The sequence below is a fragment of the Pogona vitticeps genome, chromosome 2 (genome assembly GCF_051106095.1).
Source record: "Pogona vitticeps strain Pit_001003342236 chromosome 2, PviZW2.1, whole genome shotgun sequence".
NCBI lineage: Eukaryota > Metazoa > Chordata > Lepidosauria > Squamata > Agamidae > Pogona > Pogona vitticeps.
In genome coordinates, this window is record NC_135784.1 from 22260437 (window position 1) to 22287491 (window position 27055).

The 27055-nt window shown below is 51.0% G+C and overlaps 1 protein-coding gene across 2 annotated transcripts in view; it reads right to left on the bottom strand.

Moving 5' to 3' along the window:
* Positions 1–1050: 1050 nt before the first annotated feature.
* The window catches only part of FSIP2 (fibrous sheath interacting protein 2), a 46615-nt gene continuing 20610 nt past the window's right edge, over positions 1051–27055 (bottom strand). The window contains exons 16-24 of one of the 2 annotated variants that reach the window (XM_078388306.1): positions 20068–26956; positions 10352–18726; positions 7312–7560; positions 6219–6410; positions 4580–4689; positions 3209–3237; positions 2556–2608; positions 1843–1900; positions 1051–1270 (exon numbers count right to left, since the gene is read on the bottom strand). In XM_078388306.1, coding sequence (XP_078244432.1) covers positions 1107–1270; positions 1843–1900; positions 2556–2608; positions 3209–3237; positions 4580–4689; positions 6219–6410; positions 7312–7560; positions 10352–18726; positions 20068–26956 — 16119 coding nt within the window. In that variant the 3' untranslated portion in view covers positions 1051–1106. Of the gene's footprint in view, positions 1271–1842; positions 1901–2555; positions 2612–3208; positions 3238–4579; positions 4690–6218; positions 6411–7311; positions 7561–10351; positions 18727–20067; positions 26957–27055 lie in introns of both variants that reach the window. The other variant, XM_078388305.1, reaches the window with a different exon arrangement.

Genomic DNA, 27055 nt, shown 5'->3' on the forward strand with positions numbered 1-27055 from the left:
TAATCAAGTAAAGAGTAGTCTACTGAGGGGAGACTCGTCGCTTAATCTGCTCTGTAGGAACCTGCTCGAACCATTTTATCCAGTGAACAATTAGAGGAAGTTTATTTTCAAGCCACACTCAAATTTCTCACACACTCTGCTCAATACTAAGCTGCGCCTTTTCCTGACTTAACCCCTGATTCTGTTGGCCCCACAGGGAAGGACAAGCATAGTAAACAGTGGCTCTGGAATCCCAGCCCTGGGTGGGCGATCCCTGGGAGAGGCTTCTTTTGATGATCTTGTCTTTGTCAACAAATAGAATGGGTGATCACAACACTCTTCCTAGTACTGTCCAGTGACGAAATGGCAGAATCAAAACCTCACACATTCATCACAGGTGACTGAAATGCAAAATATCCTTGAGGGCAGAGGATTCATCCAAGACATGGAGGAGGAAGAGGAGGAAGTGTGTGGGGATATAAATGGAGCATTGGGAGAGAGAGAACATACCAAAGAAAATATTTCTCGACACAGTGGGCTGTTAGTCTGTGGAACTCCTTGCCACAGGATGTGGTAATGGCATCTGGCCGAGATGTCTTTAAAAAGGGGATCGGACAAAGGCCTGGAGGAAAAGTCCATCGCAGGTTACAAGCCATGATGGGGGATGTATAATCTTCAGGCTTCGAAGGAAGGTACCTCCAAAGGCCAGATGCAGGGGAGGGGGATCAGGAGAGAGATCTCCAGTTGTCTAGTGCACTGGTTCTTAACTTTGGGTTACTCAGGAGTTTTGGACTGCAACTCCCAGAAGCCTTCACCACCAACTGTGCTGGCTGGGGTTTCTGGGAGTTGCAGTTCAAAAACATCCGAGTAACAAAGGTTAAGAACTACTGTACTCCCAGAGGCATCTGGTGGGGCCACGGTGAGATACAGGAAGCTGGATTTGATGGGCCCTTGGCCTGATCCAGCCGGGCGCTTCTGATGTTCTTATGAGGGTGGTGGCAGTGCCACTGCCTCAGCCCTTGGTTCGAATCCGTCCACCCCTTCTTTGAGAAGCCAGAAAAAAAACCCCTCTCCATTTCTCATGAAAATATTTATTCTCTCAGCTATATAAAGAAGGGATCCTGTACTCAGGGACGGTCTCCATGGGCAGATTTGTCTTCGCCCATGATGGAGGTGCGGGAGAAGACTTTGGACCAGGTGTTGGAGACTCTCCTGAGGACCGACGAGCGCCGGCGCTCGGGCACCACGGCATCTGAGCTGGTGACCTTGATGACCTTCCCGTCTTCCACCTCTGAGGAAACAAATGGAAGGAGGAGAAAGCTCTGGTTAGGGGATTGGCAGGGCTTCAAAGGCCACCTCAGAGCCATGACTTTCAGAGCGGGCAGGGGGGCCATCATTCTGTCATGAAAGGGAGAAGCAGGAAGTCCACAATGATGAGAAAAGATTGAGGTGTCACACAGTGGCTTTCTTTACACCAGTCTCCTTTGCTGAGCTCCGTGGTACTCAATTTATCGACCTCGCAATGACAGAAGGCTGGGTCAACCGTGAGCTGGCTACCTGAATCCATTGGGGTCGAACCATTACCTCACCAAGAGCTTAAAGGTGGATCTCCACAGCCGCAGAAGAGACTGGTGCCTCAGGCTGAAACCCAGAAGCCCTTCTCTTTTAGATTAATCAAACTCTTTGGCCAGAAAATAAGTTTGCTTCCACAGCACGCCTGGTCTCCTCAGACAGACCAGAGGAAGCGCCTCTTATCTGTCCAGTGGTGGTGGTTATCCCAGAGTTAGACCAGCTGAGAGGTCCCCACTCTCAGCCCCTCTCGCAAGAGTCAGGATCCAACCCATCAGGAGCATCACGACTTACCTGAGGGCTGTTCCGAGACCGAATCCTGGATTTTTTTGTCCTGATAGACAGACGTGATCTGCAGGAGGAGGAAAAAAGTCAGTTGCTGAGGGAAAAGAGGGGGCCTCCTTCTGGATCAGACCGTTCGCCCATCTCGCCTGAAGGAAGAGAGGCTGCTAGACCAGCGGTTCCCATCTTTGGGTTCCCATGAGTTCTTGGACTACAACTCCCAGAAATCCTGTCCAGCACAGCTAGTGGTGAAGGCTTCTGGGAGTTTTAATCCAAAAACATTTGGGGACCCGAGGTTGGGACCCACTGAGCCAGAGATCTGGGGAGTATCCATTCAGCATCAGGGGAGAAAGACAACTTGTGGGCTATTTTCCTCCCCTCTGTGTCTTGCCTTCCAGCAAGCTTTGTTTTGTGATTGATCAACAGAAGGTAAACATGGGCTTCATTAAAAAAAATGGGTGGGCTAATTGCAGGGGCATGTGCATTTCCCACAAGATCTAGTCTGACCCTCAATCGGGAACCATTCACTCCATTGCCATCTACCATACGCCAAGTGCACTACCACGGATCTATATACTGCCAGGGATCTGGGAGAGGAAATCTGGCATGGGGGTGGGAGGAAGAGGTCCACAGGTGGAAGATGATGGTGTGCTTCCTCCCCTTTTATAAATCCCACATTTGAAAGAGGGCAATTGTAGGAAGAACACATCACCCAGAAGCGTTACCTCTAAATGTCCAGATGTCTCCTCTGTGTCCCGGGACAGATGCATGCCAACCACTACTGGAAGAAAGTTGGGGAGAGGGAAACACCATGATGAGTCAAGGATGGGTTAAATGTGCCGGGGGGGGAGACAGGATGCCCACCGGGACATTCAACAATAGGCACAAGTTACAGGAAACCAGATTTCAGCTGAATATCAGGAAAAACTTCCTAACTGTTAGAGCAGTACGAAAACGGAACGGAATCTGTGACCTCAAGAGGTGGTGAGCACTCCAGCACTGGAGGCATTCAAGAGAAATGTAGAGAACCATCTGCCAGATATCCTTTGATTTGGACTCCTGCGTTAAGCAAGGGGTTGGACTCAATGGTCTCATCGCCCCCTTCCAACTCCATGATTCTATGGCTTTCCTTCAAGGAGATGGTGTCCCAGCCCCTGAATCCTTGCGCACAGAGCGATAATACCCCAGGACTGCTTAGGGCTGGATAGCAACACACTCGTGCGAGAGCAGCCTTTTCTACTTGGGTTCTGCATCAGGGCAGCTTCTGAAAGGGGGTCCAAAGCCAGCAACTGGCAATGCCCACCCTCCACCCCCACCCCCCAAAAAACCTTGAGGCTGCCACTGCAAACTCTCCCCAAAAATGAACCCCGACAGTCACCTTTTTCCATGGACGTCTCGTTCCTCTGGCTGAAAAGGAAACAGAAGCGTGGGTGAAAAGGCAGCCATGTTAGCTAGTTGCTGGATAGCTCAGTGGTTTCGGTCTCTGACTGTGGAGCCAGAGGTTGGGAGTTCGAATCCCCACTGGGCCGCCTTGAGAGGGGCTGGACTTGATGATCTAGAGGGTCCCTTCCTGCTCTGCAGTTCCAAGATTATTCAATTAGACTAACTGGGTTTCTGCTTGATTTCCAAAGAGCCCCAGTCCCCCCAGAGCACTCCCTCTGCCCAAGAGATGCTGGAGGTGAGTGTGCCGGACGAAAGGCAGGTGCGACTGGGCTTTTTCCACGGGGATCACAGGCCGAGACATCCCCACAGCCCCTTGCCTTGTCTGAACCGCCGCTGGGGAGAGTTTCACATTTCCCTTTCTTGCTTTCTGACAGAATGAAGAAGAGGAGCAAAGCTCTCCTCACCTCATGAGGAATCTTACAAGGACCAGTAGAGTTATAACTCACTGCTACTTGTGTAAATTGCTGCTTCCTTTCAGCCACCCCTAAAGCACAGCAGTGCTTAATTTAATGGCTAATGGCACGGTGATTGTCAATGTTGGAAATGTATTGCAACCGATGTACTATGCCTTTAAGACGTTTTGGATGGGAGGGACCTCTCTAGGCTGGGGTGAAAGTCAATCAATCCAGCAGCAACCAATTGTTTCCTCTCTGTCTCAGAGTTTGAAGAGAGCCCCGCCTCTTTACTCAAGACTTCTTTTCACCTCTCTTTCAAGTCAGGCATCCAGTGGACAGTGAACAATGATAATCAGTCCAACAGTCTGAGTTCTGTCAGCCATGTCGTGAGTCAGTTAGGAAGCTAATCAATCAGTTAAGCTCCGTTCATGTAGCCAGTCATTATTTTTTCTAAGGAATGCTCTTTGTTTGGATCGGTTCAGAATGGTGAGTAAATGGAAAACTTTTTATTCTTTCTCTTACCAGTGTCTCTGAGTTAAGACAGTAAGTCCCAGTTGAGGAGTACTAAGAAATAAGGGGTGGTCCACTCTGTGGGGAGACCTGAAGCTAATTCTGCTCCGTAGGTCCCCAAACTTTTTCCACTGCATAGTCTTTAAGCCAGAAAACTTCATATTCTGCCGAAAGCTAGCTGCTTTCATAGGCCATATTTTGGGACAGAAAGGCTGTTGAAAGGCTCCTGTCTTTGGGGCACTAGATATCTCCTCAGGACCCCATTCGGTGGCCTGCAATTCACGTTGACCACCCCCACTTTTCCCCTCACCCACAACGGATGGGTTCTGGGTTGCGGAGCAGCCCCCCCCCAAGGAGCACCACCCATTACAGACCAGGATAAACGAAGTCCCCCCAGTTACCTATTGCTGTCTAAAGCCTCCGTCTGAATGCTGGCATCGGAGGCCTTGACAGGAGGGCTCTTGATGGGGTCCGGATGGGGGGTGCTGGACACCGAGACCTCTTCGTCCACCTGGAACAGAGAGGCTGCCTTTGGGTACGAACTCCTCATTGCCAGCATTTTGCTCGCCACGTACTTTTGGAAAGCAAAGGCCCCAGAGAGAGGCAAACCCTACTTCTTGGCTTAGGCATCATCTGCCAGTCATATTCTCCATTCCCCCCCACCCCCATCCCAAAGATGCCCTTGTCAACCCGTCCTTGAAAGAAGGAGAAGGAAAGCAAAAGGAAGAGGGGGAGAATCTTATTTGTGCCAACGGTTCAACGGTAGGGAGTTGGCTTCAGACTCCACGGATCGCGCTTCCCTTAATTGCTCCGCTATGCTTTTCCAACCCAATTAAACAAATACCAGATCCAAATGATTTTAAAAGTCTTTTTGCCTTCAAAACTTACAAGCAAACATTCCTCTCAGGCTACTGTGAGCTCTACCAAATCTCCAAGAGAGCTTGAACCCAAAATGTTCTCAACCACTGCTCAGAGGGGCACCAAACGGTTTACATGTGGAGGATGGGTCAGGCAAGGAGGAGACACATATCCCCTGCCTCTCATTTCTGCCACCATTGCAGAGAAGGTTCCAGTACAAAGCTCTGACTTTTTCCTGGTTGGGCTGAAGTGGACCCTTCCTTCCCTGGGGCTCCCATCCTCTCCCAGCCTTCCTTCCCTCCCCTCGGCGCAAGCGTCCACCAAGGAGATGGAGGGTCTCTGGGAAGCCCAGTTCATCTACCACATTACCCGTTGGAGCGTCTTCCCCCAATGTCATCTGCCTGACCCACCAGATCTTCTCAAGCCAGGCTCCTCCGTGTAGCCACCTTGAGAGAGGCCCAAAAGTCATCTACTAGAGGGAGGGCCTTCTTGGTGGTAGCCCCGAGGTTATGGAATCAGCTCCCAGAGGAGCTATGCCTGCCCCCTAATCCTTGTATACATTTAGGAGGCAGCTAAAAACACTATTTTTCAGGGAAGCCTTTCACATTGACCCTGGTTGAATGCCTCACCTTCTTTTGCTTCAGTTAGAAAACTGGTTTAGCGCCATGGGTTATTTACATTTTTCAGGCTATGCTTTACTATAGTTTGCCATTTAGTGTTTTGTTCTGCGGAGTTGGTTTTAACTCTCTGTAAACTGCCCAGAATAGTACTCTAGCAAAAAATGGGGCAGTATATAAATAAAAGTAATAAATAAATAAATCCACAGAGTGGACAAGGGCGGCTTTGTTAGCAGTGCCCGGCAGGTTAGCCAGAGGATGCCACAAATCCTTAAGGAAAAATGGACGGATACCTGTGTTTTCTGGAGCTGAAAACAGCAACCACACTTTGTGGGCCCTGACACGCTAACAAATTCTCTGTGGCTTAAGCCTTCATGGACCGCACACCATGGGAGCAAATGCTAAATAAAATGTGCGAGTCTTGAATTGGTCAGAAGACTCTTCTGTCCTTGTTTTTCTCCCCCCACTCAAGAATCCATTATGGATGAAGCACTCAGAGAACGGATGAACAAAGGCCCTCAAATCTAAGAACCAGCCCTCCTCACACAAAAACACCAAAACCTACCTCTGGTATTTGGCTCACGAAGGACTGGGTCGTAATGGAAATGTGCGGCAGAGTGCTGGAGATGGAGCTTTCTTTCCGGTCGCTGCGGTCGCTGCTCGCACCGGAGATAGTGATGGATGGGAAGCCTCTGCCCGGGGCCATGCTCTTTTTCTGGGTGAGGCTGGACCCTCTGGAATACTCACTTGGACTGTACTGTTGCCGGGGGGGAGAGCAGAATTGCAGAATCCAAGAATCAGTGGTGCAGTTGGAGTCACCCGAGGGCCATCTAGTCCAGCCCTCTGCCACTCCAAAAGGGGGGGGGGTTGGAATACCACAGAATGGCCACGCCTCTTTAGATCAGGAAAAACTTCTTAACTCTTAGAGTAGTATGACAAAGGAACCATTGATCTGAGGAAGTGGTGAGCGCTCCTACACTAGAGGCATTCAGGAGAAAATTGGAAAACCATCTGTCGGATCTGCTGTGATTTGGACTCCTGCCTTGAGCAGGGGGTTGGACTCGATGGCCTTGTAGGCCCCTTCCATGATTCTAAAATTCAATCCCATCTGGAACCCCCTCAGAGGAGCTGAGTAGATTTGGGGGCGAAGGAGAGGTTGCCTCACACACCCAGCTCAATTCTCCAAGGAGAAATCTAGGAGAGAAAGCTCCGTCCTCCAAGGAATCTCTTCCCACCTCTCCACAGCGTGTGATCCCTGAGGCAGTCGGTAAAGGTAAAGGTTCCCCTTGACAATTTTTGTCCAGTCGTGTTCGACTCTAGGGGGCGGTGCTCATCCCCATTTCCAAGCCATAGAGCCAGCGTTTGTCCGAAGACAATCTTCCGTGGTCACATGGCCAGTGCAACTTAGACATGGAACGCTGTTACCTTCCCACCAAAGTGGTCCCTATTGATCTACTCGCATTTACATGCTTTCGAACCGCTAGGTTGGCGGGAGCTGGGACAAGCGATGGGCGCTCACTCCGTCGCGTGGATTCGATCTTACGACTGCTTGGTCTTCTGACCCTGCAGCACAGGCTTCTGCGGTTTAGCCTGCAGCGCCACCACGTCCCTCTACAGTCACCTTGTCCTTAATTCCACCCGCCCACTTGTTCGCTTACCACAGACGCAGTGCTGTCCGTTGGGGGTGCCGTCGGTGGGAAGTAGAAAGAGCGGTGCTCCGTCAGCACCTGCTCCTCTTCGTCCGTCTCACTGTCCTCCATGGACGGGCTCCGGCGGTGCTGGTCCTCATTGATGTCGTGCACCACCAGGCGCAGAATGAGGTCCTGCTTGCTCTCCACATCCTTCAAGAGCTCCACCCTCCGGATGTCCGGCTTCACCAGGCTTTGGAAGGAGTTCCTGCAGACGGCCTGACGAGAAACGTGGGCAAGAAAGACCACCTTGTGAAACCTCTTTTGCCTCCTGTCTGGCAAAGGAGGGGGCGAGCCAGAAAGGAGCAAAATCCTACCCACTCCTGGTAGGAGGGAAAGGGTTAGAGCGATGCCATTTGAATGAGACAAAAGGGACAGAATTCTATGGAATTCCGTGGTTTCATTTATCTGAAAATATTAAAATTATTTTTTAAAAATCCAGAAAAAAATGTATTTCTCCCATGTACTACCAGAACTGGCCACTAGGGGAATCAGAGACCATGCTATGTATTCTTCAACAGCAAGAACACATTGCATGGTCTCTGACTCCTTCTAGTGGCCAGTTCTGGTAAATAAATCCTGAAAATACGTATTTCTATTTTTCTTTTCTTTTAATATTTTCAATATTTATTAATATTTTAATATTTTTGCTTTTAATAATTTTAATACAGTGGTGCCTCGCAAGACGAAAGTTATTCGTTCTGCAAGTAGCACTGTCTTGCAAAATTTTCGTCTCGCGAAAAGTGGTTTCCCATAGGAATACATTGCAATTCATTGCTATGGGGACCTCGCAAGATGAAAATAATTCATTCGTCTTGTTAGGCATCAGTCTTGAAAAAAACATTCGCCTTGTGAAGCACAGAAGAAGCCGTCTTGCGAGGCACCACAGCGATCGCAAAAACGATTTGTCTTGTGGGTTTTTTGTCCCACGAGGCGTTCGTCTTGCAAGGCACCACTGTATTTTCAGATAAATGAAACCACACATGCTGATCCTGCAGATACAGGGTTCCTACGGTACGTCACTGATAATGACAGTGCATAGTGAGTAAGTTCCTTGCCTGACTGCACCCTCCCACGAACAGAAGCTGGCCAATGAAAGGACAGGCTAACTGCCAATAACAGAAACTAACCGAGTGTTAATGCAGCACCTTCTTTGAATGAAGGAGCAGCAGGCGAGGCAAAAGCTTCTGGGTGGAAGCTACTAATGAAAAGTGCAAGGGCCCTCAGAAGCCTCACCAGCTTCCGTCAGCTGTCTTAGTTTCTCAAAGAACAGATCACCTGGAAAACCAGACAAGATGACACGAGGATGCAAGAATTTGGCAATCTCAAAAAAAAAGGTAAGAGGAAAAAGTGGCTGTTGGGGGGGGTTGATTTAAATTGTTTTAAAATACAGTAGGACCTCCTTATCCATGGGATCAGTATCCACTGATTCACTTATTCATGGTCTGAAAATATTAAAAGAAAAATTCCAAATACAGTGGTGCCTCGCTTGACGAGGATAATCCATTCCAGCAAAATCGCTGTAGAATGAAATCCTTGTCAAGCAAAAATTAAAAAAAAAACCATTGAAACACATTAAAAACCAGTTAATGCGTTCCAATGAGCTAAACACCTAATCGTCCAGTGAAGATCCTCCATAGGGCGGCCATTTTCCGGTGACTGTACAGCGAAAAAGCCTTCATAAAACAGCGGGGAGCCATTCTGCACAGTGGGCGGCCATTTTGAAACCCGGCAATCAGCTGTTTTCTGAACGTTGTAAAGCGAAAAATCGGTTCCCAAAGATGAGAACTGATCATCGTAAAGTGAATTTTTCCTATTAAAACATCGTTTTGCGATCTCAAAAACATTGTCGTTGAGCGATTTCCTCATCTAACGAGGTAATAGTCAAGCGGGGCACCACTGTATATATATTTCTAACAATGTCATTACCAGAACTGACTACAGTGGACCCTTGACTTACAGATGGCTTGACTTACAGACTTTTTGAGTTACAGACTTCTCTGGCCGCAAAATTTAGGTTTGACTTGCAGCCTGAGAATTGACTTACAGACCAGAAAAAAACCAAAATGGAACAAAAATGGCCTGTTACGGGATTAATCGGTTTTCAGTGCACTGTAAGTCAATGGAGACTTGACCTACAGACTTTTTGACTTGAGAACCGCCTTCCAATACGGATTAAGTTCTCAAGTCAAGACCCCACTGTACTAGAAGGAGCCAGACACTGTGCAATGTACGGTGTTTGCTATTACAGTAGCACCTTGGTTTACGATATTAATGCGTTCTACGGGACATTATGTAAAGCAAAAAATTTGTAAACCGTAACGCGGATTGCCATAGGAACGGGGGGCGGCGCTATAAACTGCCAGGCACAATGCATCCTGGGGAAACTTTCTCTGTAAACCGAAACAAAATAAAAAAAAAACAAAAATGTACACTGAGGCATTATTTTCAATGGATTTCCATTTGTAAACCAAAAATTATGTTAGCTGAGGTGTTTGTACTGCTGTATAGCTAGTAATCTGTGATTAGCTATAATCTGTGTTTTTCAGCATCCTCAGGCTGACGTAGAACCAATTCTCCTATGGATATGGGGGTCCTACTGTATATTAATTCAGTGATTTGTTTTTCTACAGTAATATGTTTTTAACAATGTTTTAACATACTGTATTTTTAGCCACATCATTTTTATTAAGCCATTTTATATCCCAAGGCAGGAGACTAATTAATTTTTTTTTAAAAAAGGGAGCCCTAACGTAGAACTGTTGGATAGCTCGGTAGCTTAGGTAGAGGTTGGGAGTTTGATTCCCAACTGGGCTTCCTTGAAAGGGGCTGGACTTGATGATCTCTAGGATCCCTTCCAGGGTCTGTGGTTCTAAGAACGTTGTTAAAATTATTACAGAGACAACCCAGGCCATTGACCTTCTACCCAGGCACCAGCATATAAATGGTCCAGAAGGCAAAATGCATTCAATGGAGACTCAGCTCTGGCAACAGAGGTCTTACTACGTACCTCCCTTGGCTTCACGCCGAGGCGCCCAGCCATGTCCAAGGAAGGGCGCCGTTCTTTCTTCTTGTTGGCATCCGCCACAGCCACATTGGCACAGACGCTCTTGCCCGAGGCAGAGACCCTCCGTAATTCCATCAGGCTCATCCCAGTCTTAGAGATGCACATCCTCTCCAGCTTATTCAGAGGCTCCGTTTTGATGGAAAGCACCGCTAAGTGATCTGAAACGAGGTTCGGGTCGATCTTCAAGGGCTTGTCCCCAAGGTGGGGGACGATCTTCACCGGAAGGTCATCCGACTCCAACAGGTTATCTGGTTCAGGGATGGACTCGGCTTGCATGGAGGACAGGCCCGTCAGCTCCAGAAGAGAGTTGTCTTCGTCGGGTTCCATGTGGCAGCTGACCCGAGCGATGACCTTGCTGACGATGCGGTCCAGTTCCAGCGCGCTGAGGGTCTCGTTCTGTGTGTTTTCGTTGACGGGGTTTGTCATGTTGCAGCTGGAGATCTCGTTGATGATGATGCTGGCCACCTGTTCCGGGAAGATCACTTGGTTGGTGGTCATGTCGTTGTAGAGTTCCTGCTGGGAGCCGGATTTCTCCATGACATTGCTAATGACCGAGTGGACCACTTGGTTGACCTTCTCTTCCAACTGTGGGTCCAGCGTGGGCTGATCTTCAGAAGCCACGAGGCCAATCTTGTTCTTGGACATTTCTTTCTCCACAGAGGTCTTTAGGAGCCCGACAATTTCATTCACGTCCGTTTTAGACAAGCTCTTCTCGTGAATTCCCAAGTCATACTGTGCAAGGAAGACACTGGTCAGGAATCGGCTGAGGATCTCCTCCAGGAAAACTACGGGCACCACTGGGGTTTGTACACCCGAGGACTTCTTCTTGGCTTTCTCCGCCTCCATGTCTCCGAGGAATTTCTGGATAATCTTGTCAGATTCCAGCTTTATGGCCCTGCTGGGACTTGGAGACTCCTCCTCAGACTCAGAACCGGACTGAAAGTCCCGCTTGGAAATCTCGCTCACCATGAAACAAGCGACCCGGTTGGCAAAGTCCTGGTTCTCGTTGGTCAAGTCTTCGTACAGAGAGGTTTCCGAGCTAGAATGCTGGAGGATGTCTGTGTAAACAGAATCAACCACCTCCCCAACTGTCTGGCTATCCTCTGAGTCCAGGTCTTCCATGTCGTCTGGCTGTCGCACTTTCAGCTTGTTCTTGGAAATGAGCCCTTGCAGAGAGTTAATAATTCTCCTTGCCACTTCCCTCACGGAATCCAGGTCTCGTTCATCCACGTTGTCCATGGGAAAGGTACAGAAGATTTTCGAGAGGAGTCTGGCGGCGACTTCCTCTAAGATGATGATTGATAACCCCTTGAGGTGGGACCGCAATTGAGTCTTCGCTTTCACCGGCTTGGGGTCTTCTTCGTACCGCTCCTCAAGCTCTCGCTCAGCTTCCATCGCCTCTCGCTGCCGATTCTGCTCTTCCAAAAAGTATTCCTGCATCTTATTCCCAGAAACCTCCTGCAGGACAAACTCGGCGATCCTCTCCAGAAGGATGGTGCAGCCAGCTTTGATGCACTTCTCCACCGCCGATGGACTTCCAAATTCCGGCAGAAGGTGGTTATAGATGGAGTTGGCCACCGTCTGGCTCACCACACGGTTGGGTTGCACCCGATCTAGGTACTGCACCTCTGTGTTTTGGTCCTTAGAGAGCTCGGACATCACTTTGCTCAGGAGCTTCATGTGAACAAAATCAAACTCGGCACACTGATCTTCTATGTCCGCAGAGGTCGAGGCCGCTGTGGGAAGAGGGAGAATTTTGGACAAAAGGAAAGCGAGAACCTCATGAATGAACCTGTGGGACACGAGGAGCGGGCCTGGCCTAGAGACCAAGGGTGAGGGACTGGTTTTCTTCATCTCCCGCAACACCTTTTGGGCCATCTCTCCAAATTCAAAGGGCTTGCAGAGTGGGACCTGAGAGGTCTTCGCTGGCATCTCCTGAATCCGGTACCCCAGAATTTCTTTCTTGAGGGCACTTGTCAACCTCTCCACTAAAAGCCGCTGGCTTTCCTGGTCAGTACCGATCAGGGCTCCGGAACCCTGGTCTTGCAAGATGCCGCACAAAGAAGCATGGATGATCTTAGCCACTTCCATTTTCTCCACTCCTAGGGGAGGCGGCCCCCCGTCTGGGACCTGCAGGACTTTCACCGGAGACTTTGCAAACTCTTTTAATAGGGACTCAACCAACGTCTTGACGGGGGGCTCTGCCTCAGCTTCCTTTTTCTCATGCCCAGAAACACTGGGAGTCGATGAAAGCAACTTGCTTATGAGGCCGCTAAAGACATCCTGCAAGAAGGTGGATGAATAAATGCCTCCACTATCCTCAATCTGCGTCAGCTGGGGCTCTCCACCCCCCAGTTTGACGTGATGGATTGTCCAGCCGGTGGTTTTTGCAGTAAGAGTGGAAGAAAGATCAGACTGGCGTGGAGGAGAAGGCAATTTCAGAGGTGGATGATCCTCTGTGGTTGTGCTTCCATGCTTCCTGTCTGGGGACCAAGACCTTTCGCAGACAGTTTTGTAAAGGTTTCCAACAAAGCTTTGGAAGCTTTTGCCTGTGGGAGCACCTTCTTCTTCCTTCATCAGCATCCTCGGAAGACCTCTTTTCACCGCTGTGCCCGTGGTTGGGTCGTGGGAATCTGTGGAGCCGCCGGAGGTCCATGATGGAAATATTCTGTGCAGGATCTTACCAAACATTTCTCCAAACATGGAGCCAGAGGAAGGAGGTTCTGGGAGGATGGTTTCCACTCTGTCCACGATCGTCTCTGCTTCCAGGAAAGAGAACAAGTAAGTGGAGGTATCCCCAGTGAACAAGGGCATCAGCTGGTATCCTGAGATTTCTCTGATCATTAACAGGGCAAGTTTTTCTGCTAGCATGCTGCTGTTGTTTTGGAAAGCCTTAAAAACCTCAAGCTCCGACCCGCATTGTTGCAGCAACTTCTCGTAAATGGCGCTGCTCGTCTGGATCACGTCGTCAACAGGGGCCTGGGGAAAAGACGACTCTTCCCCGGCTGGATGAACCACCTTGACTTCCAACATTTTAAATTCCATGACTAAAGCATGGACTAGTTTGACAACCAGATCTCTCATCCCGCCCTCGGATAAATGGCTGTCTTTGGCATATGGCAAAATGTTTGGGGAAGACAAGATTTTGCAAAAGAAAGCCACGACGATGTCCTCCAGAAACAGGGCGGAGTAGATGCGCCGGGAAAATGGATGTCTCGCGGCCTGCCACTGAAGGCATTCGCTGTTGGAAGCATCGCTGCCACTTAAAAACGGGTGAAGGTGGAAATTCAAAATCTCTCTTATGATCAGACTGGCAGCTTCGGGGACAGCACTGTTCCTGGGGTCTGAGAGAGTGTCCTGAAGTTCATTTGAGGATGGATACTTCTGCAGGATCTGGTTATAAACCGAATGGGCAATGTCTTCCTCTGTTTCTTGATCCATGTTTGGAATTCGCTCTGAGACGTTTTCCAGCTTGATCTCATGGGCTGAGATCTCGGCGATGATGTAGTTCTTCAGGTTCACGGCCATCTCGAGGAAATCCTCTTCCGAGAAGTCCACCTGCTTTCCGAGACAAGCGGCGATACTGTCCGGAGTAGGGAAGATCTTCTCCAGAAGCTGGTGGAGCATTTTCTCCAGGAGGCTGCAAGGAAAGACGGTCAGGCGGGTCTCCGGTAGGTCCCCCGTGCGAGGCAGCTGGCGTTGGGGCGCCCAAGACTGGAGGTGGTACTTAAACATTTCGTTAATGATGAAACAAGCTATCTGAGTGACATATAAGTTGCTCAAGTTATCCCGGTCTTCCGGGAAAGGCTGCCTTAACAACACCTCATGCAGAACGTCGCAGTACACGGACTCCACCATGTTTTCAACGGCTTCTTCAGAAATACCGACTTCTTCCTGGCTACCGTAAGTGCTGGTCCAGATGGCTTGTTTCAGGACCTCTTCCATGATGTCCTTCTTGATCTGAGCCACCTTGTTCCTCAGTTCGGGTTCAAATGGACCTTCCCCTTGGCCCGAGCCAGGAGAGCTGCTAGAAAAGGATGGGAAAATCCGGGACAGCAGCCTGTCGACAATGGCCTCCAACACTGGGTAGGAAAGCACAGTCGTATAGATCTCTGGAGGCTTCATTTCTGGGTCCTCCAGATCCACCGACAGCCTTTCCTTAATGAGACTCATGGCTTCTGCCACGCTGGGAGGGCAGGCCGACTGAAGCAGCTGGTCTGGGGCCTCCTCAAAGCTGAAGGCGACCATCTGCTGAGGCGACATCTCTCTCTCGTCGTTGGCGCTTCCCTCTGGCAGCCAACCTCTCTCAGCCTTCTTGGAAGGCGACCTCCGGCTTGTCTCTGGAGGAGGGGAGCCTAGCGGCACTTCGGGGCCTTCCCGGACATGGAGCTGAGCTTTCTCGAGCTCTTTCGTAAGCGACTGGGCCAACCTCACGGCCGCCTCCCCTAGGTGGTCCCCAGAGGCGCTGAGGGACATGTCCGAGAGAGCGCTGGAGAGCTTCGAAAGTAACTGGGAGGCAATTTCTTTTAGGAAGGAAGAGGCCGGTGAACCTCTTTTTTCCTCCTGGGTGGCTTGTCTCAGGTCCAAGGGCTTGATTGCCGTTCTGTAGATTTCCAGTCCCCCCATCGCCGAGTCTCCAGAGGCAGCTCTGTCCATTGGCGGAAGAGGTTCCTCTCCGGAAACAAAAGGCTGGAAGTGTTTCTGCAAAACCTCTGCGATGAGGAAGCTGGCTATGCGGTCGATCAGGCCGCGGCTCTTATTTTCCACCTCCCTCTGAGCCGCTTCGAGCGAGCCCGATTTCTGGATGATCTTGCCGCACAGGGAGTCCGTCATGCGCTGCACCTCGTCCTCGGAATATTCATACTGCTCCGGCTCCCCTTCTTGAGCCACTCGGATCTCGTGCTTTAAAAGTTTCCTCCGGACATCGTCGAGCAACTGGGACGAAAGCGTGTCGATCTCCGCCTCCGACAACAGCAGCCTCTCCTCCCAAGGAATGGCGGCCTCTCTGGGTGGCGTGGAAGGGAAGATCTTGGATAGGAGTCCCATCAGGAAATCTTTCAGGAATCCCGAGGACAAGAAGGTACTGAAGGGCGAGCTACTCTCATTTTCCTCCTGAGTTTCCAGAAAGGCGTCCTCGTCCACCTTTCCAGGAACATCCTCGGGATGTGGGGCTGAAGCTGAACCCTTGGATACGCCTCCGGAAAACAGGGGATGGAGAAGGTTATCGGTGATCTGCTTTCCCACCAGGAGCTTAATGTTTTCAAATATGGTATTCTCTCGTGCAGAGGAGAGGCCGTCCTCGGGCGCGACGCCTCTTTCTTTTGACATGACGTCGCACACGGAGTCAACCACATCGTCCATCACGTCCGTCAAGGGGGCTCCCAGGCTGTGCTCATCTCCTTTCCGGTTTCCCGTTACGGCAGCCCTGCCAAACTGCAGATTGATGGAACTGGCTAGCCTTTTGGCCACTTTGGCAAGTTCGAATTCGCGCTGCCCTTTGCCGGGGTCTTTCTGATCCGCGGAGATGCCGAAGATCTTGGACAAGACCCTGGAAACGATGTCCTCTAAGGACTTGGTGGGGAAAAGCTCTGCACGAGACACGGACGGCTCCATGATGCTGCCCAGCACCGTCTGGACAATGTTCTCAGACAAAGCTTCAGGACCTGGGGTCCCCACAGCGTGTTGTTCTTTGGAAAAGAAAGTCTGAAGATGGTGCTGAGTGATTTCTTGAATGATGAAGCTGGTTAAGCTATCGATAAGGCCGCTGTTTCGGCATGTCACCTCCTTCTGAACAGACAGGGGCGAGCCAGATTTTTCCAGCATGTTCCTATAAACCGAATCCACCATGCCCTGGATCTCTTTCTCAGAGTGTAAACGGCACTGGTCGTCCTTTTTGGCTACCCAGATCTTGTGTTTCGAAATGGACTTCATCACTTGTTGGATCATATGGGTGCACAGTTCATCAAAATCAGCCTCCGAGAGCCCCCTTTTCTCCTCCTTCGGTGGGGTGCCCTCTGAGGGAGGGAAGAGCTGGGCCACAAGTCGGTTGATCACCCTTTCTAAGTACTTCTGAGACAGGATAGTAATGTAGGTGGGAGGGGAGTGCCTCTTGGGCTTTGGGGTTTTGGGGAAATAGATGCAGGGCTCGATCCTCCGGATGATCTGTTCTGCTTTCAGATTTTTGTAGAAACTCTGAGGTAGCCTTGTGCACAGCAGCGGTGGCAACTGGTAGTCCAAAATTTCCATCAGGATGATCTCAGAGGCCCTGCCAGCCAAAGTCTCTACATCCCTCCCTATGTCTCTGTCAGCAGCTAGCTGGAACCCAAACTCTCTTACAATGGAGTCCACTATCCGATCGACAGTCTGGCTGTCCACCGAGGGGAAGAACCACTTCTCTTCTGCCCTTGGCAAGACACCGACACCAGCTCTCTTAAACTCTTCCACAAGAGCATTTACGAACAAGGTGTTCATCTCGCGCAAGTTGATACAGGAATCGCTGCTGTATTTGCCCTGAAGTGAAGAGAAGATCTTAATCAAGAGCTGGGAAGTGACTTCTTCTAGAAACAGGGAGGAATAAATGACGGAAAAATCTCCCTGGCGTCGGCCGTGGTCCCCGTGTCCTGTCACGGTCACCACCTCCCTTCGGTATGTTTGCTTGGTACAGGTGCTTGGGAAAGGCTTCCTGGCGGCTGGCGGGCCCGTGGGGGCCATTCGCCGGGAATCGAATGCTCTGTGCTGCACGGCCGTGTCCAGGATGCTCCTGTTCCTCTCGTGGGCGCCCCTCCGGATGGGACCCCTTCCTGGAAAGGCCCCCTTGGGTTCCAGCTTCCTGCCACGGGGCAAGGAGGAATACGCTCCGCTTTTCGCGTGCCGCCCATGCTTTTTAGGAAAAGTGTGCCCGCGGGCCCTTCGGGAGCTCGGCTGGGTGAACCCGACTGCCTTCTTGGAGAAAGGCTTCATATAGGCCGGTGGGTCGAGGCTGAGGGAAAGCTCTGTCATCACAGGCTTCACTAAGGTGTGAGCCAAGAGGTCCAGGGCAGATTCGTAGGAAGGGGGCCTGGACTGCGTCTCGACCCACGGCTCCTCCGTGTACTTAATGTTGTACGAGAAAACGGAGGTGCTAGAGTCCACGCGGTGGGCTTCCAGCTCTCTTCCTGGGCACGGGAAGGGCTCCTCGGCGCCAGTGCCCTTCCTGACGTCATAGAGTTGTTCCTCTTCCGGGAACTCATCAAAAGCGAAAGGGCCAGTGAAGTGGTCTGTCATGAGGCATTTGTCCAGAAGGGACCGGATAAGCTTCTCACTCACAACATCCAAGAGGACCACCGATTTCGGGGAGAGTCCCAGGTTGCCGCTCAACATGTTGTGGCTAAGCTTGGAAGCGTGTGGGCACACAGAGGAAGACAGGTTGTTTTTCTTTGAGGGCAGGCCCGCCTCTTGATAAGGCATCTTATTTTGGGTGTCCCAGAAGGACCCAGAGAAACCTCCCTGTGACTGGTCGGGCCACAGCGAATCTAAAATGATGCACAAAACCTTGTTCACTAGACGTTTGGATTCGCCCGATTTCAAGCTACGGATGAAGCTGTCTAGGTTAGAGGCCACGGAGCTGAGACGGGGGTTCTTCCAGGCCAGCTGATGCATGGTAGAGAGGCAGGCTGCCCCGCTAAGATCTTCAGGGCCTCGGCAGTCCCCTCGGGAAGCCCGGCTAAAGCACACCGGAGAAACGCTGTCGTGCCGCTGAAGCAGGCGGTCTCCCGCTCTCCCTGAATCCCCAAACTTCCCTCTCCATTCAGTTTCCAGGCACAGAAGGCGGCCGACCTCCTTCACAAGGAGATGGTAGACGTCGTCAAAGTCCGCCAGGCAGAGGGGTGGGATATAAATGTACTTGGACCTCTTGGTCCGGCTGCTGCCTTGCTTGCTGACGCCCTCGTGCAATACTCTTCGCTCGCACAGGGTCCCAACAATCACCTCAGAAATCTGGAAGGCCAGTTCCTTGATGTTAACGAAAGAGCTCTTGGGGCCCCTGTCTGGGCCATCTTCAGGGCAGCTGGCATCGACAGAGCAGAAGACGGAAAGGTGGTTCTCAAATAATTCGTTTCTTTCTCGGGCGTTGTATCGTATGCTGGGATTTGAAATTGTTAAGAGGACGTTGGAAACGACCGTGAGGGTCAAAGGCTCCCAGAGCACCTCAAGGCAGGAGGAGGGCTTCCGAGCCGTTGCGAAGTAGGAGCTTCTCCAGATACGCTCCTGAAGCCATCTCGACTCAGACTGAAGCAACTCCTGTTTCCACGCTGGCCAGGAGGCCGTCTCGTCTGAAGCATCTGCGGGAGTCAAAAATAAGCAAGTTAGAGTGTGATCTGATGGGCGGTTGTCCAGCCACTTGTTCCGGGCTGGGATGGTTTGCTCCTTTTCCTGGTGACGACATGACTTATGCGCCATTGCGAACCAGCCCGTCTCTTGACCGATGCCTACCTGCACCTTTTTGAGTCCCTATCAGGGGCTGCTGTTATTTTTGTGTCTGTGTGTGAGTAGGATTTATTTTGTTTTGGTTCTAGCGTGTGTGATCATGGTCCGAGAACCAAAGCAGCTGGCAGGCTGTTCCACTTGCAGTTCTTTTTAAGTGTTGCTAACGCAACTGCAATGATTTGAAAGAGCTTTTTTTTAAAAAAAAAATCCGTTCCAAAGCATGGCTGAGGCACTGTGTCGGTTAGTAACAATGAAAAAGAAATGGAAAGCTTCGTTTCCTTTCCACTCTGCAGGCAAGTGGGAAGGAAGCTGCAGCGTTCACCCTAAGTTATGTAATAAGATATGTAATATTTATGAGTTATATGCTAATGTGGTTGAGAGGTGGGGCCTCAAGAGATGTTAAAGGCGGAGCCTGAGAGGAGAAGTCAAAGAGTCTGAGTCAGGGTTCGGAATCAGAGAGATATATATCGCATTTTCTGTGTATAAGACTATACTTTTGTCTAAAATCATTAGATTAAAAACTGAGGGTCATCTTATACATGGAAGTAAGCTGAGGAGAGAACAAAAACAAGTGGAGGGGAAAGCAGGGATCAAAGCAATCCTGCAGCACTTTGATCCCCTTTTCCCTGCACTTGCTTTCTCCACTTAGATTTCTTAATTTTGGATTAGAAAAGTGGGGGTGTCTTATACATGGGGGCGTCTTATACACAGAAAAAATATGGTAGTTTGGGGATCAGAGGAGTAATGAGTAACCTGTGATATTTAATATAGAAGATTGATATTGATGCTTGGTGAAACTGAAAGAATATGCTTATGAATTATCCTAGAAACCATCTGTAATAAATAAACCTGTTCTGTTAAAAAGTCAGTACTGAATGGACCTTCGTCTTTACTAAGTAAAATAAAAAGATCAACTGGTGGCAGCGTGTCAAGAGGTTTTGGTTTGCCTTTGTGAGCTCTGTGTTTGGGGAAACACGCAGGTGAACGCCACAGAAGCTTTCCATTTTTTTCAAAGTTGTGAAGCAGTTTAGGCAATACACGATGGATGAGCCGCAGCGGGGAATCGAACTTTCAGCCTTTGGCTCTGCAGCCAGATTCCTAAACCACTGAGCTACCCAATGGACTTAATATAAGCCCAACGTAATGAGCATCTCTGGTCGAGTTGAGTGTCAGCTGCAAGGTATCCTTAGACTCACCTTTCGGCCGGAAGCTAATGAGCTCCTTGATGACACTGAGGACAATGTGGTTGGCCAGCAGATGGATCTCGCAGGGGTCTGGGATGTGAGAGCAGGCCAGGAGCGCCAGGTCCTTGTGTCTCTCTGGACTCTTGGGCCTGAAGACAAACTGCTTGCTCTCCCACTTGGAAAGTAGGCTGCTTCCCTCCCGGGTGACCAGGCAGCTTTCCATCATCATGCCGTTGGTCTCCTCACTGGAATAATCCCCCTGCCTTTTCTCCCAGTGGTTCAAGAGGCTTGCCCTCTTCTGCTTGGCATCTGCCAAGACGGAAGAGCCGGAAGCACCCAGTCGAGGAGATTTCTCCTTCCGGTGGGAAAGAGGTCTGACTTTCTGGGACTCGTTCTCGAGCCCAAGCTCGCCAAGCAGGGTGCTGACGATCGTCTCGGCGGTTTGGCCCAGCTTCAGAGGGCAGATAGCAGAATAGCAAGTGCTGTCCGGGATCCGAAGAGCGGGGCCTCTTCCCAAGGGCTCGGCCCGTTTTTCTTGGCGGGGGCGGTGGTGAGCGAGCCCCCCTTTGCTCTGAGGGCCTGCCTTGCTGAGCCCGGGAGTGGCTTCGGACTCTGCTGCTTTCTTGAAAAGCTTTTCCAAAACACTTCCCTCAGGGATAGAACTTTCCCTCGGAAGCCATTCGTCCTCCAGAAAATCAAGCCTGTGTTGGTTTGAGCCTCTGTTCTGCCTGCGTCTCCCGGGAGGCCTCGACCAGGGGGTGACTGCAGAAAAGGATGTGTATTTGTACCTGTCGGGGGGGAAATGGACGTCCCACTCTGAGGATTTGTACACGGAAGGAAATTTGGAAGGGACCTCCTCCTGCACTTCAGCCTCTTCCTCTGAGTAGACCACCATGCCGGGCACGTTGATTGGCGGGAAGGTGTCCCTCACATCAATCCTCCTGTACTTCTTGGAGGTCGTTTTGACAGGGGACACCGCGAGATCTTGAACGAGGGTTTTGTCCCTTGCAAAGGCTCGCCCTGACATTTCCAGCTGGAGGTTCTCAACCATCAGTTCTGAGGTGATTTCTGTCAAGCTCTCGTTGCAGCGATCCAGCATGACGCTGACGGTCTCGCTCAGCACCAGGCTTTCTGAAGAGCTGCTGAACAGGGTGGCTTCCTTCTGGACCAGCTCCCGGTCCAGCGTACGCTTGATGATTTCAAGGATGCCACTGACGGCATTGTTGGCGTAGACGCCCAGCTCGGCTTGGAGCATCTGGACCTGCCGGAGGGCCATTTCGACGCACTCCCGGGTGATGGCGCCTCCTAGCTTGGAGAAGTCCAGGAAGTTGTGGGCCGACCCCAAAGTAGGCAGGGTTCCTTTCCCTATAGATCCTTGAAGCTTGTTCCTAAAGGCTTCCATCGTTGTTTCTGCCACATTTCCTACCTGCGTCGACAGGGAATCCAAAGATCGTGTAAGCTGTGCGAAAGAGAGGCTTTCTAGGGGGAATTTCACGATCTCAAAAAAGTTGCATTTGAAATCTCGTCTAAAATGCCGGGCAACAAAAGTCTCCAACATGACCAACACACACTCCACCGTTTCTTTGGCTATTTTGTCGATGGTGTCCATGGCACCTTTTAGAGAAACGTTGTAGAAAGGAAATTCCGGCTGAGTAAAGCGATGCTTGTGAACTCTCCCCGATCCTCTAAGCGCTGTCCGGTCCTTCCTTCGCAGGAAAGTGTCCTTTTCTGGGCCGGCAGGAACGCTGCACGCCAAGCATTTGTGGACGTTTTCAAACACGCTGGCCACGATGTCTCTAGCAATGGATCCAATCTCCGTCTGGGAGTCACTGTGGAAGAGGCCTGGTGCTTCCGCCCTCTTGAAGTGGTCGCAAAATAACCTTTCACTGAGCTCGCCCGGGATCTTCTTCAGGATACAAACAGACGGCTCCAGATCACGGATTCTCATGAAAACCTCGCTGACGATGTTCTCCGCCACTTGTAGCATTTTGAGGCTTTCATTGATGTTGGCGTCCGTCCAGGGTTGCTGCTCAAAGATTTCTTTTAAAATGCCTTCCTTGGGGAGCACTTGCTTGAGGTAGGCGGCGAAGTCCTCATAAAAAAAGCCCTTGGGTTTCCCCTGAGGGGCCTTCACAGTGGATTCGAACTGAAAGGATATCTGGGTCGAAGGAAGGCCATCCATTCTGTCATGCTGGGTGACACGCAGATCTTGGACCACGGAATGGACAAGGTTGCTCGCGCGGGAAATCTGCTCAGAAGACAACGTGTTGACCCTTAGGGTTGTCCTGTGGTAATCTTCGGCTTTAAATTCATCCATGAGGGTCCCCAAAACTTTCCCAACCACGTCCTTGGCGTAGACTGTCAAGTCGGATTTGGATAAGTTGACTCTCATGAGGGAACTCTCAGAGTCGTCTGAGAAGGACTGAGGCTGGCCTGGAAGCCCATCACCAGCTTGCATGTCGCACCGAAAGGTGGCGTGCCGTTTCCGTTTTTGTCGCACGGACGACGGCAGGACTTCTTCCAGATTGGAGGCAGCAAACAAGGCAATTCTATTCAACACCGTTTGGACCAGCTCTTCCCCCAAGGACTGTGGCGGAGGCTGAAGCTGTGACAGGGCCAATGTCATCTTCCGGAGATCCGGTTTTCCTGAGAGACGAGGCGCTTCTGTGGAGCACAGGGCTTTATCGCTGCTCAGGCTGTCTGCCCCTGACCCTGATTCACTGGAGCTAAAGAGGGTGTCCGCTACAACGTTGTACATCTTATTCAGGACACCATCCACAATCTCACCAGCCACGCCACCCGCGCTCATCTGAGAGACCGTCTCTGCCACCCCCTGGTAGGCCGAGGACTTAGAATCAGGGCCGATAAACAGGGAGTCGTTTTGGAAACCTGGCCAATGGCCCAGATTGCCCATGATCCTTTGCGTCACCTGGTTGAGTACGTCCTCCACTCCGGCCAGCAAGGGAGATGCCCCTCTCTCTCTTGGCTGCCTCCTCCTAAAAATCCTTTTCAAGACCCTTTTGTGAACCTCGTTTTCGGTCAAAGCGACTTGGACAGACAAGACCTTGAGGAGGTCGTTCACCATTTCATTCGCAGAGGCGCTGTCTTCGTACGGGAGGAGGTTTTGGCAAGAAAGCATCTCCCGTTCCAGGTCCTTCTGGATGATTTTCAGGATGGTGGAGGTGAGTTTTTCTGCACAGAGCCTCAAATTCGACAGGGAGTCTTGAACAGCCAGCTTTGCCTTCTCACGACAGCTTCGTCCCGGGACCCGACTCTCCTCCAGATGGGTGTTGAGTGACAACTGAGATTCTAACTTCTCTTCGGCAAACGTTTCCAGACGGAGAGAAATGTTATCCACCAGGTATTTCGCAATGCCTTCTGGGGAAAAGTCCCTTAATTCTGGAAGCTGCTGGGGACCGGCTTCCCCCTGGCTTCCAACTTTGGCCCTCTGATCAGTCAGAGGTGCAAAAGGTTCAAATGACTTCTGAATGAGCTCAAAGAGGAGAGACTGCAGACGGGCTGAGAGCGGGCCCTTCTTGTGTAGAGCGGCTGCAAGACCAAACCTCAGATCTTCAAGGATGATGTCCACCAAGTCACTGGAAACCACTGAAACGTCCGATTTCACCATGGCAGTTGTCGGCAGGGCTTGGTCATCTCCTGCCTTAGGAATCTGTGATCTTTCCCCTGAAAGGTTCTGGAATTTCTCAGGACCAGAGAGTGGAGAGGAGGAACCACCCAACCCCAACATGATGGTGTGGTAGATCTCATTCAAAAAGGTTTCCACTGTGTTTTGGATCTGAATTTGGAGGTTTCTCTTGTAAGTGGCGTTTTTCCTCAGAAGTTTCTCCAAGACACTCTCTCCCCACAGGAAGTGGCTTGGCGCTTCCTCGTTGTCGTGTTCCCGGGGAGCCACGATGGTGAAGACCATGCTGACAATGTGACTGGCCACGATGCTTTCAGAGAAGATCACAGGTGGGGTTGGGATTTTCTCCACTTCTTTATCCAGATTATGTTTCAAGCTTTTCAGCATCGTCCTTGCCACGTCCTCTGCGTACGACTTTAAGTTGGCGTACGACAGTGGAAGGGCATGTTCTGGCTTCTCTTTTTCCGCTAAAAGGGAGTTACTGTACGAGTTGAAGATCTCTTCTAAACAGCTCGGCAAAGAGCCGTGCCGACTGGCCAGGATTCTCTGAAGCTCTTGCTGGATGGCGGAGCATACGTCTGAACCCGCTGAGGTTTTCAGGCTCTGCACATCCAGGCCTAATTGTGATTCCACTTTGGATGTGACGAAGCATTCTAGTTTTGTTATAAAGATTTCCACCAAATCTCTGGCTAGGTCTGGTTTGGACGGAGGGTTCTGCTCAGGCTGGCCAGCCTTGGTTGGATCTTCCTGAGGGGTGGTGGTCTGTGTTCCCCCAGATTCAAAGGTCATCTCTGGGTCTTTGAAGTGGACAGTCGGGAGGCCTCTGCCTGCCTCGGTGGGCTCTTTCAGAGGCAGGATATCGGTGATAACCACAGTCGAGTGTCTGCTTCGGAGGTCTTGTGGATCTGTCTGAGTGGCCTGCGAAATCTTCTGGAAGGCGGTTTTGACTAGATCGCTGGCCAAACCACGGATGTCTGCCTCAGAAACTGGGGGACAGCCGCTGAACTCAGGCCGGGGTCCTTTGGAGGGTGGCTGATCTTCCAGATGTTGTCTACTGAGGCCCACATGGACAAGAGAGGAAGGAGTAGTAGCAGTGGCGGGCCAAAGGGGTTGCTCGGCCCAAACACGCTGAAACATTTCGTTTAAGACATTCCTCAGGAGGGAGATGATCGGAGAGCCCTCTCCCTCCTTCAGGTCTTCCTCCATTTTTTTCAGGGCCTGCTCCAAAGGCCCTGTTGCGCCTTTTGCTCCTGAGGAGAGGTCAACGGTCTGCTGTCCTTCAAGAGAACAGAAGATGGCTTCCTGGACGAAATTTTCCAAACAGCTTTCCATTTTTTCCAAATGATTCGGTTCGCTCTTCCCATCTGGGTCCGGAAATTCATCTTCGGGATGAGGCCTGCTCCTTTGTCGTGACTCGAGGCCCACGCTTTTGCAGCGAACCTTCTCTTCCTCCTCTTCTGTAACCAAAACCTTTCGCTCCTTGGCAACCGAGGAATGCCTTCCACCTTCTTCCTCCTCCACTTCTGCTTCCGGATAAACGACCATTCCGGGAACATTGACGGGAGGAAACGGTTTCCTCATCATCATCTCAGCTGTGAAGAGTGTGGTGGTCGTCACTGTGGTCTCTCGGGTCTCAGGAGCCGCCAAGGTTTCGGGGCTATGATGCTCTCCTGGTGTTTTGGAACTCGCCCTGCCTTTCGCTGCAGGATAAATGCCCTGTAGCTTTTCTGTGCTTAAACTGTTGAAGACATCATTAATCAGCTGGAGGAGAATCGAGCTTTCTCGGGCCAGAGGTGTCCCCTCTTGACTCAGCCACCTCTGGAGATAGCTTAAGATGCTGGCAACCATTTCTTCCACATATTGGAGGATGTTTGTCTCCGACGAAGCCACTGTTTTGGAAACGATCTTCCGGACTGTATCTTTGACAATGGCAGCAGCTGCTTCGGACTCAACAGTATGGGGCGAAGCTGCGGTGTAAATCTGCTCCAGGGGTATCCCAATGGCTTTGATCTTGGCAAAGAGCTCAAATTGGGAGACTTTGGTTTGGCTCGAAAGAGCGAACGCCTTCAGTTTGTCGAGAATCAGCTGGACGATCTCTTCGGCTATTCCACACATGAACTCGAGGGAGAGGGGCATCCGGTCCTTCCAGAAGGCCAGGTCTGGAAGGGTGTGACTCCCAGCAGCCACAACACACAGGTCTTTGCACTTGGCAGCAAAGTCATCCTTGGAGATGGTCTCCACATACGTCTTCTGAGCCACGGACTGCAGTTTGCCCAGCACACTCTCCACAAGGTCATTGGCCACAAAACTGGCAATCCGGGAGACGGATCCCGTGGCCGGGGAGCCGGGGGGAGAGCTGCCTAACAGGTTCTCTGAGATGGATTCCAGCAGGATCTCCACCGAAAGGGAAACAGAGCAAGCGGAGCAGCCCAAGTCACCTAATATCTGTTTGAAAATGTCGTCGAGAACAGTGGCGGTTATTTGGGTCAGGGGAGACTTCAGGTCCGCAAAAATGCTCTCCACATCCTTGAGGTTGATGCTTTGCCTTTGGTCCGAGGAGTCATGAGGGGGCTTGTGTTCTCCTCCAGAGAAGGGCACCTGATCCAGGTCCGTGGTAGAAGTGGTGGCTGTGGTGGTGGTGGCAGCATCTGTTTTGGAAAAGAGTCCTCTTGGCCACGTGGACTTGTGTTTGCTGTGGTAAGAAGCTGCGATGGGTTTCTCAGGGGCCTCGGCGGCCCCCTTTTGCATTTCGGCAAGGTGGGTGTCCGACTTGGAGCTCCTCATGCTGGTGGTGGTGGTGGTGGACAGCAGCCCGCTGTGCTTGGAGGGAGTCCACAAGATGGCCGCCTTCCCTCTCTTGAACTTCCCTACGAAGAGGTCGCTGTCCAAAGAGATGTGTGTGCTCTTGGTGAAGGAGGTGAAGGAGGACTTGGAGGAGAGGAGGGATGTGGGTTTCCCTCTGGCCGCGTGGAACTCCCTGGCTGAGCTGGCCGTGGGTTTGATGGTGGTATCTGTGAAGCTGACTTTCCTGGCAGAGGTGCAAGGGAGGGATCCGTACGCGCTACAGAAGTCCTCGTTGCAGGTGCTGCAGCTGCTGGAGTTGTCCGAGGACAAGATGGACTCCTCCGAGATGGTGTACACCCGGGTCCTGACCCGCTCTTCAAACTTGGTCAGGGCTGGATAGAGGATGCTGGTGACAGCGGACACAACCCACGTCATGATATTCTGGATGATGCTGTTGAGCTCAGAGGTGGAAACCTGTCGCAGACAGAGAGGTGAAGTCACGAAGGCGTGAGAGAAGGGAAGAGATGTGTTACGTCTGTTGCAATGCACGTACACATACACACATGCACACGC